This window comes from Diorhabda carinulata, chromosome 2, assembly GCF_026250575.1.
Source record: "Diorhabda carinulata isolate Delta chromosome 2, icDioCari1.1, whole genome shotgun sequence".
Lineage (NCBI taxonomy): Eukaryota > Metazoa > Arthropoda > Insecta > Coleoptera > Chrysomelidae > Diorhabda > Diorhabda carinulata.
The window spans coordinates 26,875,390-26,891,078 of NC_079461.1; the positions used below are offsets into that span (position 1 = coordinate 26,875,390).

Genomic DNA, 15,689 nt, shown 5'->3' on the forward strand with positions numbered 1-15,689 from the left:
TGGTCAATCACACGGTAGCGCTTGATTTTCAGAGTAACGTTCCGGCCATTAGTAGCCGGAAGTACGGTCCGATGATGCCACCAGCCCTTAATCCACAATTTCATCTAGAATGTGATATGCAACTGAATAAATAACTCTCATAAAAAAAATAAAGCACGAAAAAATAAAAATCAAAGGCTCTTGTAGATCATGTTTTAAACTTGAAGCTTACACCAAAAATTGAACGAGACGTGATCTGTCTAATTCAGAGTCATAGTTTTCGAAAAACCATAAATTTAAAAATTCCAAATATTGTGGCGACACCTACTCGCGAATTCTTAATTTTTTACAGTTAGTGTATCCATATTACAGCTCACGTGATTAGGCTATTGACTAGTAGATGGCGCAACTATTCAAAAATGCTGCCATTAAATGCAAGTGCAAGCTAAAATACAGATTCTTATTCTTATTATCTTTTTTTTATTGTATTAGAAGTTCTGGGAGAATTAGCATCAATATGAATTATGCTCATAAGTTCGTAGAGAAAATAATAAAAATAATTAGTCATATTTTTGGTTTACCGAAAACTACATTAAGAGCTCAGTTTCTTTCAAAATGTATTAGTAAATATCCTTACATGACAAATGTTATAAATCAAATTCTACAACCAACATTTTGGAAACAGTGCCAACATGTAATCTGTTGTGTTCTGTCCTCCTTGCTGACCTACCAAGCTCTTTCAATGTTTGCGTTATGTCCTGGGATAACCTAACCTAACCAATTTTTTATGTGCTTCTTGAAATCAACGTTCTCTTTGTTAGTGTTGAGAAAACAGACGATGGGCGGCGCTTGGGCTCACAGAACATACCCTAAGGAGAAATGTAAATTTAGTTGTTGTCCTATGGAAACAACATGGCGGATTTTCGATGGTAGTGACCTCGATGGTACGTGGCAGAACTAATATATTTTCGCGGTTTATTTAAATTTACAACAATAAAGTTCTACTGTATTCTAAGTTATTAATTTTGCTGTTAATTTCTCTTTTATTTCCAATAATATTCTTCGTCGTCTAGGGCTATGCCCTCTACCAGGCTGTAAAACAAATTCTCATTAATATAAAACTACAAAATATATTCTCCATTCAAAAAAATTTCAATAAGAAATTATAAATTATAATCTGAAGGAAATGTGACGGGAATTCAGAAATTGATGACGAATGACATATTGACATTGATAGTAATGACACATTTTTATTACACTAGCGTCACGATTGGCAGGGTGTAGAACTAAATTTGTGTTGCCGAGATTTACATACAAGTCAACCTTCTTTTTGGAATGTTCTGTGCTTGGGACTGCATGAGCGACCGGTAGTCGACTCTCGTCACTTTCGCTTGGCTACGCTCGTTTGTGAAATGTAAAAAGCCTAACAAAAGCCGGGCACGGTTTATTTTGGCCGAACACACAATCAAAAAGCCTACCCGGCTTTATCCGATTGCCTGGCTCGTTAATATGGCAATGATGAGTTAGAGAAATATACGAAATTGTTATCATTATAAAAGATTTTACTACAAACACAACATAAATTGCGATTTAATCTATAAGCAGAATTTAACTACATACTTTGTTTTAATTTAATTACAAAAATTTTCTTCTTTGTTATTTCCATATTAGAGTCTTCATTATATTAGCAAACTAAGAATGTTTTGTCTATACTTGATACAGGAACGGGAGATCCGTCCCTGTTAGGATCCTTAATATCCCTATAAATGTCTTTCCATTGTACAACACAAAAGTAGGCACTCTATAAGGTGTGAATGTTAAACTGCAAAGCATATAAAATGAATGTTTTCAAAACTAAGTCGTAAAAAGTTATTTATGCAACAATGCATACTGGGATATTTTTTCACCGATAGATTGTAGAACATACCCTTTTGTGCGAAGGTACATACATTGTGTATGTTTTTATGACATGTTAATATCCATTGTCAACTGAATTATGATTGGAAATAGGTAGTGCCATCTTACCAAATGTAATAAATAACTATGTGAAGAAAAGTTTTATTACATTTTACCTAAACATACCATATTAACAGTGGTGGGTTTACCAGTAGGCTGAGTAGGCTGTAGCATAGAGCGCCAAGCTTTGATCAAAATCTTCGTATTTCGATTTAAAATAATTAAATAAAAATTATTGTACACAAAGAGAATATCAGTTTTGAAATTTTTACAATAATTTAATAATGATTGAAATATAGTTTGGTTTGAATAGGGTACCACACGTGAACTGAACGTGAACGTGAACTTTTTTTCTGGAAAACGAAATTTCAAAACAAAAACCATACAGGAAAATAAATTCTTTGCAAATAAAACAAAAAAAAACATTTCAATTCCAAAATATCTTTATAAATAATGGTAGACAGAATCGTCTAAACTAGAGTCATCATTTTATTGAATTATGAAGGGTTGTAAAGAGGGTGGTACCACATAATAATCTTCTTCTTTGATAACATGTCCAACACAGTTTTTCCAAAGCTCTTGGCGGTCTGCTGTTAGAACTTTCTTTGCGAGTTCTAAAACCTCTTTACTTAGTTCTGGAGACTGATTACATTTATATGTAATATGCAATGGTAAGGAGGTAGTCTGAGAAGAGTATGACCCTGAGCACAGCTTATAAATATAATTAATTTCCTCTAACTTTAGACCTTTAATAATAGTAAGCAATTCTTCGATTGAAGTTTTTCTTTAAACAAAGCCCATTCAAACAGCAATTTTTACTATTGTCAACCCAACCGAAGTTTACTACTATTTACTTGTCAGCAATTACTTCTTCATTTGAGCTGAATTTCTTACCGGCGAGCATTTTTTTGAAATCAGCGAATAGTCAGTAGTCACTGGATGCTAGACCTGGACTATATGATGGATGAGGAAGCAATTCGTTCAATTTAAACATCTTTGCATCGACTTGTAAATTGGTGCATTGTCTTGGTGAAACAGTAGTTTTTTCTTCAATATATGAAGCCGGTTTTCCATGATTTTTGCATTCAAACGATCCAACAACTCTGTAGTATTCGCTATTGATACCAAAATATTGAAGCTATAACCTTTCCAGCTGACTGTTGTGCCTTTGGTCGCTTCGGACGTTGTTCACCGGCTGCAGTCCACTTAGATGATGATCGTTTTGATTCCCGGAATGAAGTGATGGATCCATGTTTCACCCGTTGTTATATATCGACGCAAAAAATTTTATTTATGTGTGTACATGGCCAAATACGTTGTTGTTTTTGATCGACTGTGAGTAAACGTGGCATCTACTTTGAAAAAAAGCAATCTCATAGTCAAATGCTCATGCATAATTGTAAATACACTGCCTTCTGATATATTTACGGCCTCAGCTAGCTCACACAATTTCAATTTACGATTAAATATAACCAATTTCTGTTTTTCGATGTTTTCTTGAGTAACCAGCTAGCGTCATAAAAAGTTGATTTGGATTTTGTTTTTGTATTACAAGCTCCTCAAATCATGCAAATGTGAAGTTTTCCCTATGTCGCTTTATAGTCCCGATCTTGTATCTAGTGATTTTCACTTGTATGATAAAGAACTAGCTAGCAGCCTAGAGCTTTGACGACGACGAGGAACTCGTGTTGGAAACTGGCAGAAAGGGCAATTAACATAATCTAATATTTAGAAAAAAAATTTCTCGATCCATCAGATGTAATAATTTTTGTTTCTTGAACTTGTTACCCACTATATATAAAACGTATTTGTTTCATTTTGAAGGGATCACAAACTGATTGAGTTACTGTACGAAGAGGCGCAATATAACATTTTACATGGAAGATATCCCTGCGAAGAAATGCATTATATCATGCTAGGGAGTATACAAGCCCGAATTGAATTAGGGCCGTACAACCCGCAACAACATTCTATACGTTTCTTTAGACAACAAGTTAAATTCATTCCAATGCATATTAGAAAAAGTTGGACATGGAAATGGTTACCGATAAGTTCGAAAAATTCAATCGAAGTCAAATTATTGGAACAGTTTAAAAGAATTCCTAATGTCACCACTAACCGAAAATTAATGAGAAAATATTTGGAATTTTGTTGGTCTTTGCCATTTTACGGGTAAGTTATAAATTATTTGTTTAACTCATAGAAATAGAGAGACAAGGATTTAAAGTGTGATGGATATCCACCCCTTTTCCATAATAAAAGAAAACTGATTTTGAAAGGGCCCCTCATCAATTAACGCAAGTGATGAGAATATAAGAAATGTTGATCATCATTAGCTTAAACGAGGAGTTTAAGCAGAAGTTTGATCAAGGCTATCAGAAGTTCTAGTTGCCACGTAACATAGGGACACAGTTCTTGCATTGCTGGGACATTGCTGGAACATACCTTATCGCTTTTCCATCATCATACCTAGTCGAAAAAACCTTTAGTTTACTTACAATTTGATAAAATAAGAAACTGTTCGACCCACGTTGATTTAAGTCACACTGGATTTTTGATCTTTATACTTAACCATTTCAATGGTTTTTTTTCCGAAAAATAATTATCTAGGTAAGAATTTTTACATAATTTGTATTTATTTATATATACAGTCCATGTAAGACCTTGGCCTCTTTAATCATACAGCTCCACTTGGCCCGATCCTTGGCTGTATTTTTCCAATTTTTGACATTTATTATATTTAGGTTTTATTAATGCATCTAAATGTTCTTGATTTTAGGTCTCTTCTGTTTTAAAATTAGTTTTTTTTGATAATTTTTAAAAGAAAGGTAAAGGCTTAAAGAAAAGTCGAAACGTCAAAATTTATCTTTCATTTAAAAATTATCAAAAAAAAAAACTAATTTTAAAACAGAAGAGACCTAAAATCAAGAACATTTAGATGCATTAATATATCAAAAAGTCTAAGAAATAAGAAATTAAAGAATTTTAGGTTTTATTCTATCTCATCCAACTATACTTTTTTGGGACATTCAATTTCTCTTTTTCTTCTACTCTCCCTTTATAGATCTTTTTTATTGCTCTTTCTTCATTCATTCGCTTCACATGTCTGAGTCACTGTATTCGTTTAGTTTGCTATGTCTTTTTTTTGTAAAGCACACTAAACTCTAAATTACTTAGACTGCAAAAATCACAATAGATCTAATTATTGTTTTATATAATATTAGTGTTAATTTCCTTGATAGTAGAGAAGATTTAAGCAACTTCAACATTGAAAAATAGCTTATTCACTCAAGCAAGTATTTTGTATGAAAGCCATCTAAGGTAAAAATATTACCTTTTTAAAATCAGTGGCATCTACCAAGTGTTTGTTCGAAGTCTCGTCAATACTGTTCCGAAACGCTTTTCTTCGTTTCCAGTCTATTCAGAGGTTTTGCTTTCTAAACTTAATACAATTTTAAATAACCTTGATCTAACTATATTGGCAATGCGCGGCAAAGTTTTTTGGATCCCATGAAAATAGTAGTGATTAAACCACGTCGCCAAGTATATAATCGCTCCGTAACTCCGATCAATTCTCCTAATTACTGCAATTCACAGCTGTAATTATATGGAAGATCAACGAAGAAATTGAAACAATGTTTATTACAAACTTCAAAACTTACGAGTATCGATGATAAATACTGCATTTAAAAATATAAAAAATAGAAAATAAACGTGAAAATGCCTTCTGTAATAATACAGAAAAATTCTGTTCTCTGCTTCACGAAACCCTACAGTATATATAATACTGACAAATATTACCTGATACATGGTGTTATTGAAATAAGAAGAAGAGTAAGATAAGGGTGAATTGTATCTCAATTCCTCTCTAATTTGTAATCTGAAGAAATATTCGATGAAGTTTTAGAGAACGCTTATAAACGTGTCTTGATTATTGGAAAACGTGTCAATAACATAGGCTACGCTGATGATACTCTTCTTATAACTATTTATAATTACAGAGACTCCTAGACAGTCTTGTTATAGTCCAGAATTACGGACTAAAGCTTAAAAAATGAGCCACTAAGCGAATAATCGTTTATTTACACTACGTAACTATGATCAGTTCTCCAAATTACGTACTCGTAGATTGAAATAGTAATAAACAATTAATGCGATCTAGTCGTGGATTTGCGAGCAAGTTTTACAATCCTTTGCAACCACAATTTTAACCTTGATCTTCGTATGAGAATAGTACGATGTTATATCCTTTCTGTGGACGTAAATTAGAATACGCATGTAGTGCGCAACCCTATTAAATACGATCTTCTTCACTTGATAATGTAACACAAAAGAATAGGAAGTAGAAGCATAGGTCTGTGCACAACATCGTAGCTACAAACTATTCTAAGGTGTAGCTATGTAGTGCGATCCACGAGCTCTTGGCCTCATATGGTAAATAGGGTGTGTTTGCAAAAACCTTATTCACGAGTCAGTGACAAGTTTCAACAAGCTTTATACAAAATTTGCTGCTAGGATACATTTATTTTATTACAGTAGAGCTGGAACGACCACTCAGTCAAGTTGTGAAAAATGTCGTAAATTGAGTTTCACGCTGTTATAAAATTTTTGACTAAAGAAGGATTAACACCAACACAAATCAGAAACAGAAATAAAATTGGTCTCAGTTGTTCCGCTGGGGACGAGATTCATTGAAAGATGACCCACGTGAGGGATGTCCTTTGACGGTGACTACTCCAGTAAACATTAAAATAGTGAAAAAAATTGTTATAAGTAATTGGCGTCTGAAAACAAAAAAAAATCTCAGCAAAGACTAACATTTCCAACACAATTGTTCTAAGGATTCTACATAAGCATATCTTCTTCTTCATTTTTAAGATCTCATGATCGGTTAGTTTTGCAGGTTCTTCTGTATCAGATTCTGGGAGGTGAACTGCCAGCTGTCTATACATCTCTTAGGTGGTCATCCGGGTTGTCTTTTCCCTATTGGTTTCCCTTCAAGTACGATGCGTGATAGTCTACTCTCTTCCATTCTTCTCCCGTGGGCATGTGCATTTCAATATGACAAAAATTGTGCTTCGAACCCTCAGTAGTGTCGTCCACAACAGTAGAATGTTGCCGACGACATTTAGACCTTTCTCAAGCTTAATCCGAACAATTGTAACGTGTAATAAAACTATGGTCTTTTACTATGGATCTGATATCTAGATGAGATCAAAAAAATTATCGAAAAAAAGCACGGCAGAACCTGCAGAGGTGTGTGCTTGCCTCATGACAATGCTCCAGTTTCTACAGCTTCGCTTGACAACGCTACTGTACACGAATGTGGCTTCACAGAGATTGAACACACCACATATAGATCGGATCTGGTCCTATTCGACTAATTTTTGTTCGCAAATCTGAAATCTTATGGAGTAAAAGATTTAACAGCAAAGATGAAATCAAGCAGCCGATGTATGAACATATTGACTCTAAGGATGCATCATATATTTAGAGTGGCATAGAAACTTTAGTCAGACGTTGAAATTACAGGGAGAATATATTGAAAAAGAATCATAGTTTTTTTTTATTTATGACCATTATTTCTATGTAAGCCGCGTTGCAGTGAATAAAATTATGATTATCAATACGATACTTAATATGGTAGCCAACAATCGACAACTGTCACTGTCACAGCATGCGAAGAAGAAGATGGCGCTGTTGTCAATGACGCAGCAGCGTCATTTTTGATCTTATCTATTATCTACTGTTAGATAAAAATATAAATTACAGCCTTGCCGATACCTTCAAGTTTAATGATACACGCTGACGTTTTATTTTGTATCGAACCCTTTATCGATGAAATTTGAGCAGTCAAATTAATGAAAATTTGTTCATAAAATGATGATAAACGAATAGTAGAATAGATATACAAAAAAGACACATAAGGATTTTCTCAATTTTTATGAAACTATCTGAACGTGTTATCTTTTGAGAGTGAGTAATAAAAGAGATTTTTCTAAACTTCTAAAAAATCAAACAGATTGTGTTAGAACCCACTTTTTTATAAACTAATACTGAATATTTTTTTGTCGGTATTTAAAAATTCAACAGGGTACACACACTAATTTCATCACTCAATAAACTCACCCTACAATATGAATCACTCTACAATTTTGGGATTCAATCTCGAAAACAATAATTTACAATGAACAAAAATAGCAAACAATGAACCTTCCTCATATCGGACTGTCAAAAACTCGATTATTACAAATGACAGTGTCAATATGTTGAAATGAATCTTTATCATGGTCTTACTAGAGGTCTGAAGCCCAATTTATATACAGCAACTTGGTTCTCTCATTGTCCGGATTCTAGAGGTGCTAGAGACGGATGTGGGTAGGGAAAAGCTAGATCTAAGATCGTGGGGTAGCGCAGAGATGAAAATTTTGACAGCATTTTAACAACTATAATTATTTGTTCTGAATCAACTACTTTTATATAATTAGTTTCCATATGAACTAGTTTTATTTATAACAATTTCATTACTTATATAAATAATAATAACTATTATTATGAGGTTAAAACAATTTGACACCAACGCCGACGTCGCGGCCACAGAGTGAGGTAATTAAGTGCTACCTTTGTTTCCAGACCTGTATGTAAGACCGTGATCTTTATGAATAGAATACGTTAATGATTATTGTTTGTCGTTTTCTCCTTTTAACATGATCATAAACAGGCATCTACTACCTGTAGAAAAAGATAGAACTTATATAGTGTGTTTTCCTTCAAGTTTACTGTTATGATGTCAGGGTAACGAAAAATTTGATAGAGTATATTTAATATTCATTTCTTTTAAATTTTTATTTTAACACGTATACTACCACAACACTGCTTATTTTGGCTAATTTATTACGCTTCTTAACTACTTTATATTCTAATGTATTTTAAAGCCATTTATATGTATAGAATCAACTGGCGAAATCCTATTGATTGACCTCCTAACCGGTCTAGTAAGCGTTTATATATTCGTAGCAACGCGTGGAATGCTTCACAGTCCTCTTTAGTTAGATGTTCGATGTGTATTCTACCTTCTATAGCGATCATAAGCGTACCATGGATTTTGATCGTACTATCTAATCGACTGAATTTATTTTGCATTTTTGCCAAAAAACTTCATATTAAAAGATTATTATTTTACAATCGATAATTATTTTGGAAAAAAATAAACTGTCACACTCTTAGTTCTTGATATTTGTTCAAGGAATTCCGTTTTGTGTCTAATTAAAAGGAGTTGTTGAATCGGCAACTGCAGCGTCTATGAACCTTCTCCCTGAGCAATCCAGAGCACAATATTCACAGGAATTTAATTCTTTTATGGAGTGGCGTACTAAAAATGGCATAAACAGCTTCACAGAAAGAGTGCTACTTTGAAACTAAATCCATAATCTGGAAGTCTTCAACACTTTAGTAGACTTATTCAAAATTGAAAAAAAATTGAAAACATTTACCCTTGAAGAAATTAATAAGTTTCTGTTGCAAGCTCCAGACGATCATTTTCTCATACTTAAGGTATGACAGCAAAAAATTTGTATTATTTGTAACATCTTTCAAATTGCTTTAATATTCGGAATCGCAGGAGCTTTGCGGAGGGAGGAATTATACAAATAAAAAATGTTTTAATTATCACAGTACCTGATCCCAAGTTGTAGGTAATACCTATTCAAAAATGCCCTAGCTTATTGCAAAATATTTGAATTTACCTAATCCAAAAAACTACACTGGGCATATATTTCGACGCTCTTCGGCGTCTCTATTAGTGGATTCTGGTGGTGATATAATTCAACTAAAGAAACACGGGGGGTGGAAATCCAACATAGTTGCCGAGGGTTACGTAGACGACTCAATAAAAAACAAAATGGATTCCGCAGTAAAAATTTTAACGGGAACAACTAGTTCGACTTCAAGCATCATTGTAAACGTTCACGATCCTACCAACAATCCAATAAGTACTAATTACAACAACTAAAGACGATGTTATTTCTTTGAACTCGTTAAATGTTGCCAATTCAAGTACCAATAGTAAGGTAACTTCTCCTTCACTTCAAATTAATAATGCCCATAGTTGTACTTTTAAAAATACTATTATAAAATAAAAATTGATTAAAGTTTTGTCGAATTTTTTTAAGTCTACGGACGTAGATACTCGTGAGTAAAATAACTTTTAGGAATTGCCGTCCTACTCGTGAAAAAAAGTATTACTTTACTCACTTGTTGCATAAATACCTATTTCTGTATTTGTTATATTTGATCAAGTAAACTCAGTTTATTATTTATGACGGATGCTATGACTTAAATAGTATAATACACAGTGAATTCTAGGGTGCAATTTTACAACTAAGGGTAAAATTGAAGATTACACTAACGTTTGAACCTAAAGGTTTTAAAAGGTGGAAGGCAGAAAGAGGTGTGGTTTTAGTAGCTAGGATCTTCTCAGAAACGAGAAACGAGCCAGTTCCACACATTGTACGTTGTACGTAAAAGTATTTCCACACCTTTAAAAAAAAACTAAAGTTCGAACTATAGATTAAACACGCCTTTATTAGTTTAGTTTCACCTATATGTTTGTATGTTTGTAATTGACTTGACCGATGTTGTCCGACTTTGAGAGATCAGATTTAATTTAAATTATTGACAATGCAATAATTAGGCAATCTAAGAAAACAGCTGATCTACGTCAAACTAGAGGTGGGGTGCGAGGAGCGCACGTGCATCGAGCGCACAGGCACATTTAGAAAACATTCCGTGCCTCTAGTCGAATCCGAAAGATCGTTCGACGAGCGCAGAGAAAATTTGATCTGCCGAAGTGAGTTCTAGAGATGGACAAACAAACGAACTTTTGAATAATTATTATCATTAAGACAAAACGAAAATCCATCAGCATCTAAGCTTTTTCAAAATGAGCAAATATAAAAATTGCTAGAAAAAATTATTTTTTCTAAGAATGCGTGCATTTTTGGTATTTCGAATTCTCTACAAGAAGACTTTTTATTTAAGAATGTTTAGGTTAGGTTAGGTTAGATTAGGTAAGGTTATGTTAGATTAGGTGCGCTTGATGCACCCTCCTATATTATTTTTGTGCTCGAACCACCGTGCGCTCGATGCACGCATTCAAACTAGCGGCCGTGGAATAAACAAATGATTTTCTCGTACATATCCTTGTTAGCTTTTCTAGGTTTTTACGACTCTAGAGTTGTTTCGTATTGTTTTTTTTGGTTTATGGTGCTAAGAGAACTTCATAGATACTTAGTAAATCTGTTTCAGTGAAACTAGAACAACTGAAACTGACTATTTTTACAGTTTTTTTCTGTGAATAAGTGTGCAAGTGAGCTTTTAACTAATTTACAAAATTTAGAGCACTTTTATTTATTTTGTGCTTAAATTACAGGAGATTTTTAGACATTAATTTCCACTATTGCGTTTAAGTTTATCAAAAATGAGTGAATTTTTTTAAAGGATGCAATATGATTACCCAGTGGGAGCTGACAAACTTTTCATTAAATGAAAAGAGCTTTAGTCTGAATCCTGCTCATTTCCCCCAAATGTCCAATATTCTTGCGTATAATTATCGCTTCCCTACATTACGCATCGTAGAAAAAATCCGACAAAGCCACGTTGCCGGAAGGAAATTTCGCCCTTATTTCAGTAGCAGCAACTCTTTAAGAAGCAACTTCGTAATAAATTTGGAAATAATAAGGTCTAAAATCGATCAAACGGGCAAATCACACAAAAAACTTACGGCAGAAGTATGTGTTTAGCCCACGTCAGCAATTCGTTAGATTGGTTCAATTTTTCCGACAAAAAATGCCGGTTGTATTGGATTCAAGTCTTATTTATTTAAGAGGTGTATGAACAAAAAGATATAAAAATGATTATACAACTTCCTTGACGGCAAGGTTGTACTTTTGGTCGACCAAGAAATACAAAAAATCCAATTTAAAAAACAACAACGATGCTGTGACTTGAACGAAAAAGAATAAAGATTGAAAGGATTTGGTAAGGAAATTTAATTATTAGAATGAAAATGCCTTCGAAAGAATCTACTCCTAAAATTCACAAGAACTTGCTTTATGAGCTGGAATAATAGGCGACAAAATAATTGAGGAAAAATTATTGAAGTAAATAGTTATTTCCAAGTTTAAAGAGGTATTTTCAGTTGCCTTTTAATAGAAATATTCACCGCAATATTATGAAGCTCCACTTCACTATGAACTTCACTATGGCCATACCCAAATTCTTCCTAAACGTATATATGCAATTTTATCGAATGGACTTAACTATTCATGACATGAATACTTTATTCTAGTTTCTGTGGGATTATTTGAAAAATTCTGTTTATAGTACAAAACATACAAAGATAATAAGAACTGAGTATTGAGGGATGAAAAGGCTTGAAAATATTTTTTTAATATAAGATTTACTTTCATTTAATGTAAGTTTTCTGCGACTTAATTCACAAAAAATCATTTAATACATCATTTTCTCTAAGCTTGTTTATGAATTAAGTGACTTTGTTATGAAACTTTTGTAAGAATCTAAAAATTATTCAATCGTAGCTATATAAATAAACATCTTAACTATAAATTTGAAATTAATACAATTTGGTATAGAAACCTTACACAAAAAGAAATATCAAACAATAATTAAATATCATTATAAGGGGGCTGATTCCTTCGCTCCTCTCTTGACCCTTTTTATAAATCAAAAAAATTATTTATCATCATTGAAACCTATTATGAATAGAATCACGCTAGAAGCTGATAACTCTTAACCTGTTAGAGCGCAGAAACTACTATCAGTATCAAAAGAGATCGTGTCAAACAACTCGCAGTGATTAAATATTTGCATTTAAGAGAGTTGACTCCGAAGAATATTCTCAAAGAGATATGTGGATACAATAGACAAATCTGGAGTATCTTATAGAACTTAAAGAACAATTGCTTGATAATTGATTTTCTTCGGACAATGCGCAGTGAATAAGTAGGTTGAACAATCTTAGTTTCTATACACATTAGAAATGTCATAATACCTATGAAAAAAAAAATGATACCTTTGCCAATTTCCTATTGTGAGTGGATCAGGGGAGGAGCAAAGAGATCAGCCATCCTAATATTGGTAATATTACAAAACCAAAATTAATAAAAATCATGCAAGCAGTTTCCGACATCATACGAGAGTCACCCTGCATATTTAGAGATGCATCGAAATTAAAGGAGTGAAAGCTGGCTATATTGTATTTTGAATTACCTCCTTTTTCAAATAGTAAGCTCTGACTGCGATGGAGTCATTTACTATCACAATATGAATTTGAGTGTAAGTTTAAGGTCGGTTAAAGTGAAAAAAGTCCTCGCGCATTTTGTAATGAAAATCCCTTACGATCTGGTAAAGTGAATTTAATATTGCTTGGTGATGATAAGCTCTGGTTTTCAGGTGCTATTGGATAAATTGAAAGAGTGAGACATATGATCGAGGGAGATCCAAGATGTGCCTTTCATTCGATTGAGGCAACTCTTGGTTTTGAATCCGCAACAGTAAATTAAATTTAACACGTGAAAAAATAATTGTTGCTATTTGGGTGCTTCGCAAAGTTAGAAATGTTGAATTATGGTGGACATTGTATTTTCCTGAAATATTGTTGAAACATACATACAATTTTTTGGTATATCAGTCTGCCAGGAGAGTCGTGTGCGAATTCACGAAATTTAACCAATACCAACGAATGCGATAAAGCAAAGAAAGTTATGTAACTTACAGTTAGAACAAACTGGTGCATACCAAAATGTTTTCCTGCGGGATCTTTAGTCAGTCAACTGCACGGTAGACAGTTGAATCGGAATAATGTAACACTTATCGAGCATCCATCCTTTTCACTTGATTTGGCCAGGTGTGATTTCTGACGTTTCACTAAGGAGGATGAGATAGATGAAGAAATTATCAATTTTTTGAGAGTATTCCAAATTATGACTGGCTTCAAGCTTCTAAGTTGAGTGTTACAAAAAGTTATTTTCATAAAAAGGTTACTTTTCTTGTATGTCAAAATATATAGCGTCACCCTCGTAGAGGTAATTTATAAAATTTTAGTTAATCTTGATCAACTACTAATAAATATTTTATGTAAATGTTTTTTTTTTATTTATGTCTTACTTACCTTCAAATAATATTTTACGTCAGCAAGAAGCAGGAATATCTACTTTTTTCAAATTCTACGCCACTGATTGAGTTGTCATTTTGGTATAATTTTCCACTTATCTAATGCTTTCTAAGTAAACAACCCACTTTCTCTTCGTTTCGATTAAGTGAATTTTTTCGAAATATTCAATTTTTTTGAAATGTTGAATATTATTTTCTAATTTCTTCTTATATTATTGGTAGTATGATTCACTTCCACATTTATATGGCTTAAAAGTTTTTCATTTTCACTGAAAGTAGCAGATATTTTGACATTAGCTGCAAATGTGATGCGTCAATTCTCTTTGAAGACGGATGCATCCAACCAAAATATAATTACGAGTTTCTTATTATAACAAAAAAATGCAAATCTATTTTTTGTTTCCAATTTATTTTTTTATTTTTAGATCGGCGTTTTTTGAAGGTCAAATAGAGCAACCTGTAACCGGTTTGATTTCGTTAATGACCCATCAAGACCAACCGGTATTAGTAGGAATAAATTCCAAAGGTCTTTATATAATTGACGATATAAAATGTGTGAGTATTCCCTTAATTTCGGTGGGATTGCAATTAAATCAGATTTTTAGATACTTTCACATTTTAAAAATGTTTTACAGTGGATATACGAGTTTGAGTTCAAAATTACTTTCCGTTCTACAATTTTACTAAATTAAACTAATACTTTTTTGTTGCTAAATTGTCTTGATTTCAGGTCTCTTCTGATTGAAAATTATTTTCGACCTATTTTGGTCTTTACCAAAATATGATTTTAACATTAACAGGTGACATTATGATTTTGGCATAATTATATTAATCAATAGATCACCTAAAACATGAATGTCAAAATAAATATCATCAATTTAATAACTCGTAGTTGCATTAACATTTATAAAACAAAATTATCAATTTCAATAAATTGACAAATAACATATTCAAGAAAAGGATAAAAGGATACTTTCAATTACAGAACGAAACAGAGATTGAATATCAAAGCATAAAACATTTTTTTTTTCACATACGTTCAAGGACTTCTCTAACAACTATCCAATTATTCCAATAAATATGATACAAGGGTTGCTTATACTTAAGTTCTGAGACAGACAAATAAAAACATATATTTATAATTAGATTAATAGGCTAATTGTTTTTCAAAATATTCTCCATAAAGATCCATTCACTTTTTAAAAAAATTGTCGAAGCATTTTCTCGATTCCGATTGAAGTATCTTCAAAATATGTTATTTGAATCAAATCAAACGCTTCTTCAAGTGAAGAAAAACGTTGACCTCGCAATTTATTTTTGATTTGCGGGAATAACAATAAATAATTGGATGCCAAACAGCAGATTTGTCTGTTTAAAAAAGTTTTTGTTTGAATCTATGTGTGAGAGCTCGCATTGTCGTAGTGGAGAATGATTTGTCATATGTGATTGGTTTTCCTGATTGTTTCGAGCACTTATGGGAAACAAATGCTGGTGTACCATTCAAAATTGATCATTCTACGTTATTCTAATGGAACGGGTGCGACATGTCCACTTGTTTCGAA

The 15,689-nt window shown here is 32.7% G+C and overlaps 1 protein-coding gene across 2 annotated transcripts in view; it reads left to right on the forward strand.

Moving 5' to 3' along the window:
• Positions 1-15,689, forward strand: part of LOC130904149 (FERM domain-containing protein 8) — a 33,755-nt gene that overhangs the window by 6,260 nt on the left and 11,806 nt on the right. The window contains exons 4-5 of one of the 2 annotated variants that reach the window (XM_057816739.1): positions 3,760-4,107; positions 14,553-14,682. In XM_057816739.1, coding sequence (XP_057672722.1) covers positions 3,760-4,107; positions 14,553-14,682 — 478 coding nt within the window. The remainder of the gene's footprint in view (positions 1-3,759; positions 4,108-14,552; positions 14,683-15,689) is intronic. The other variant, XM_057816740.1, reaches the window with a different exon arrangement.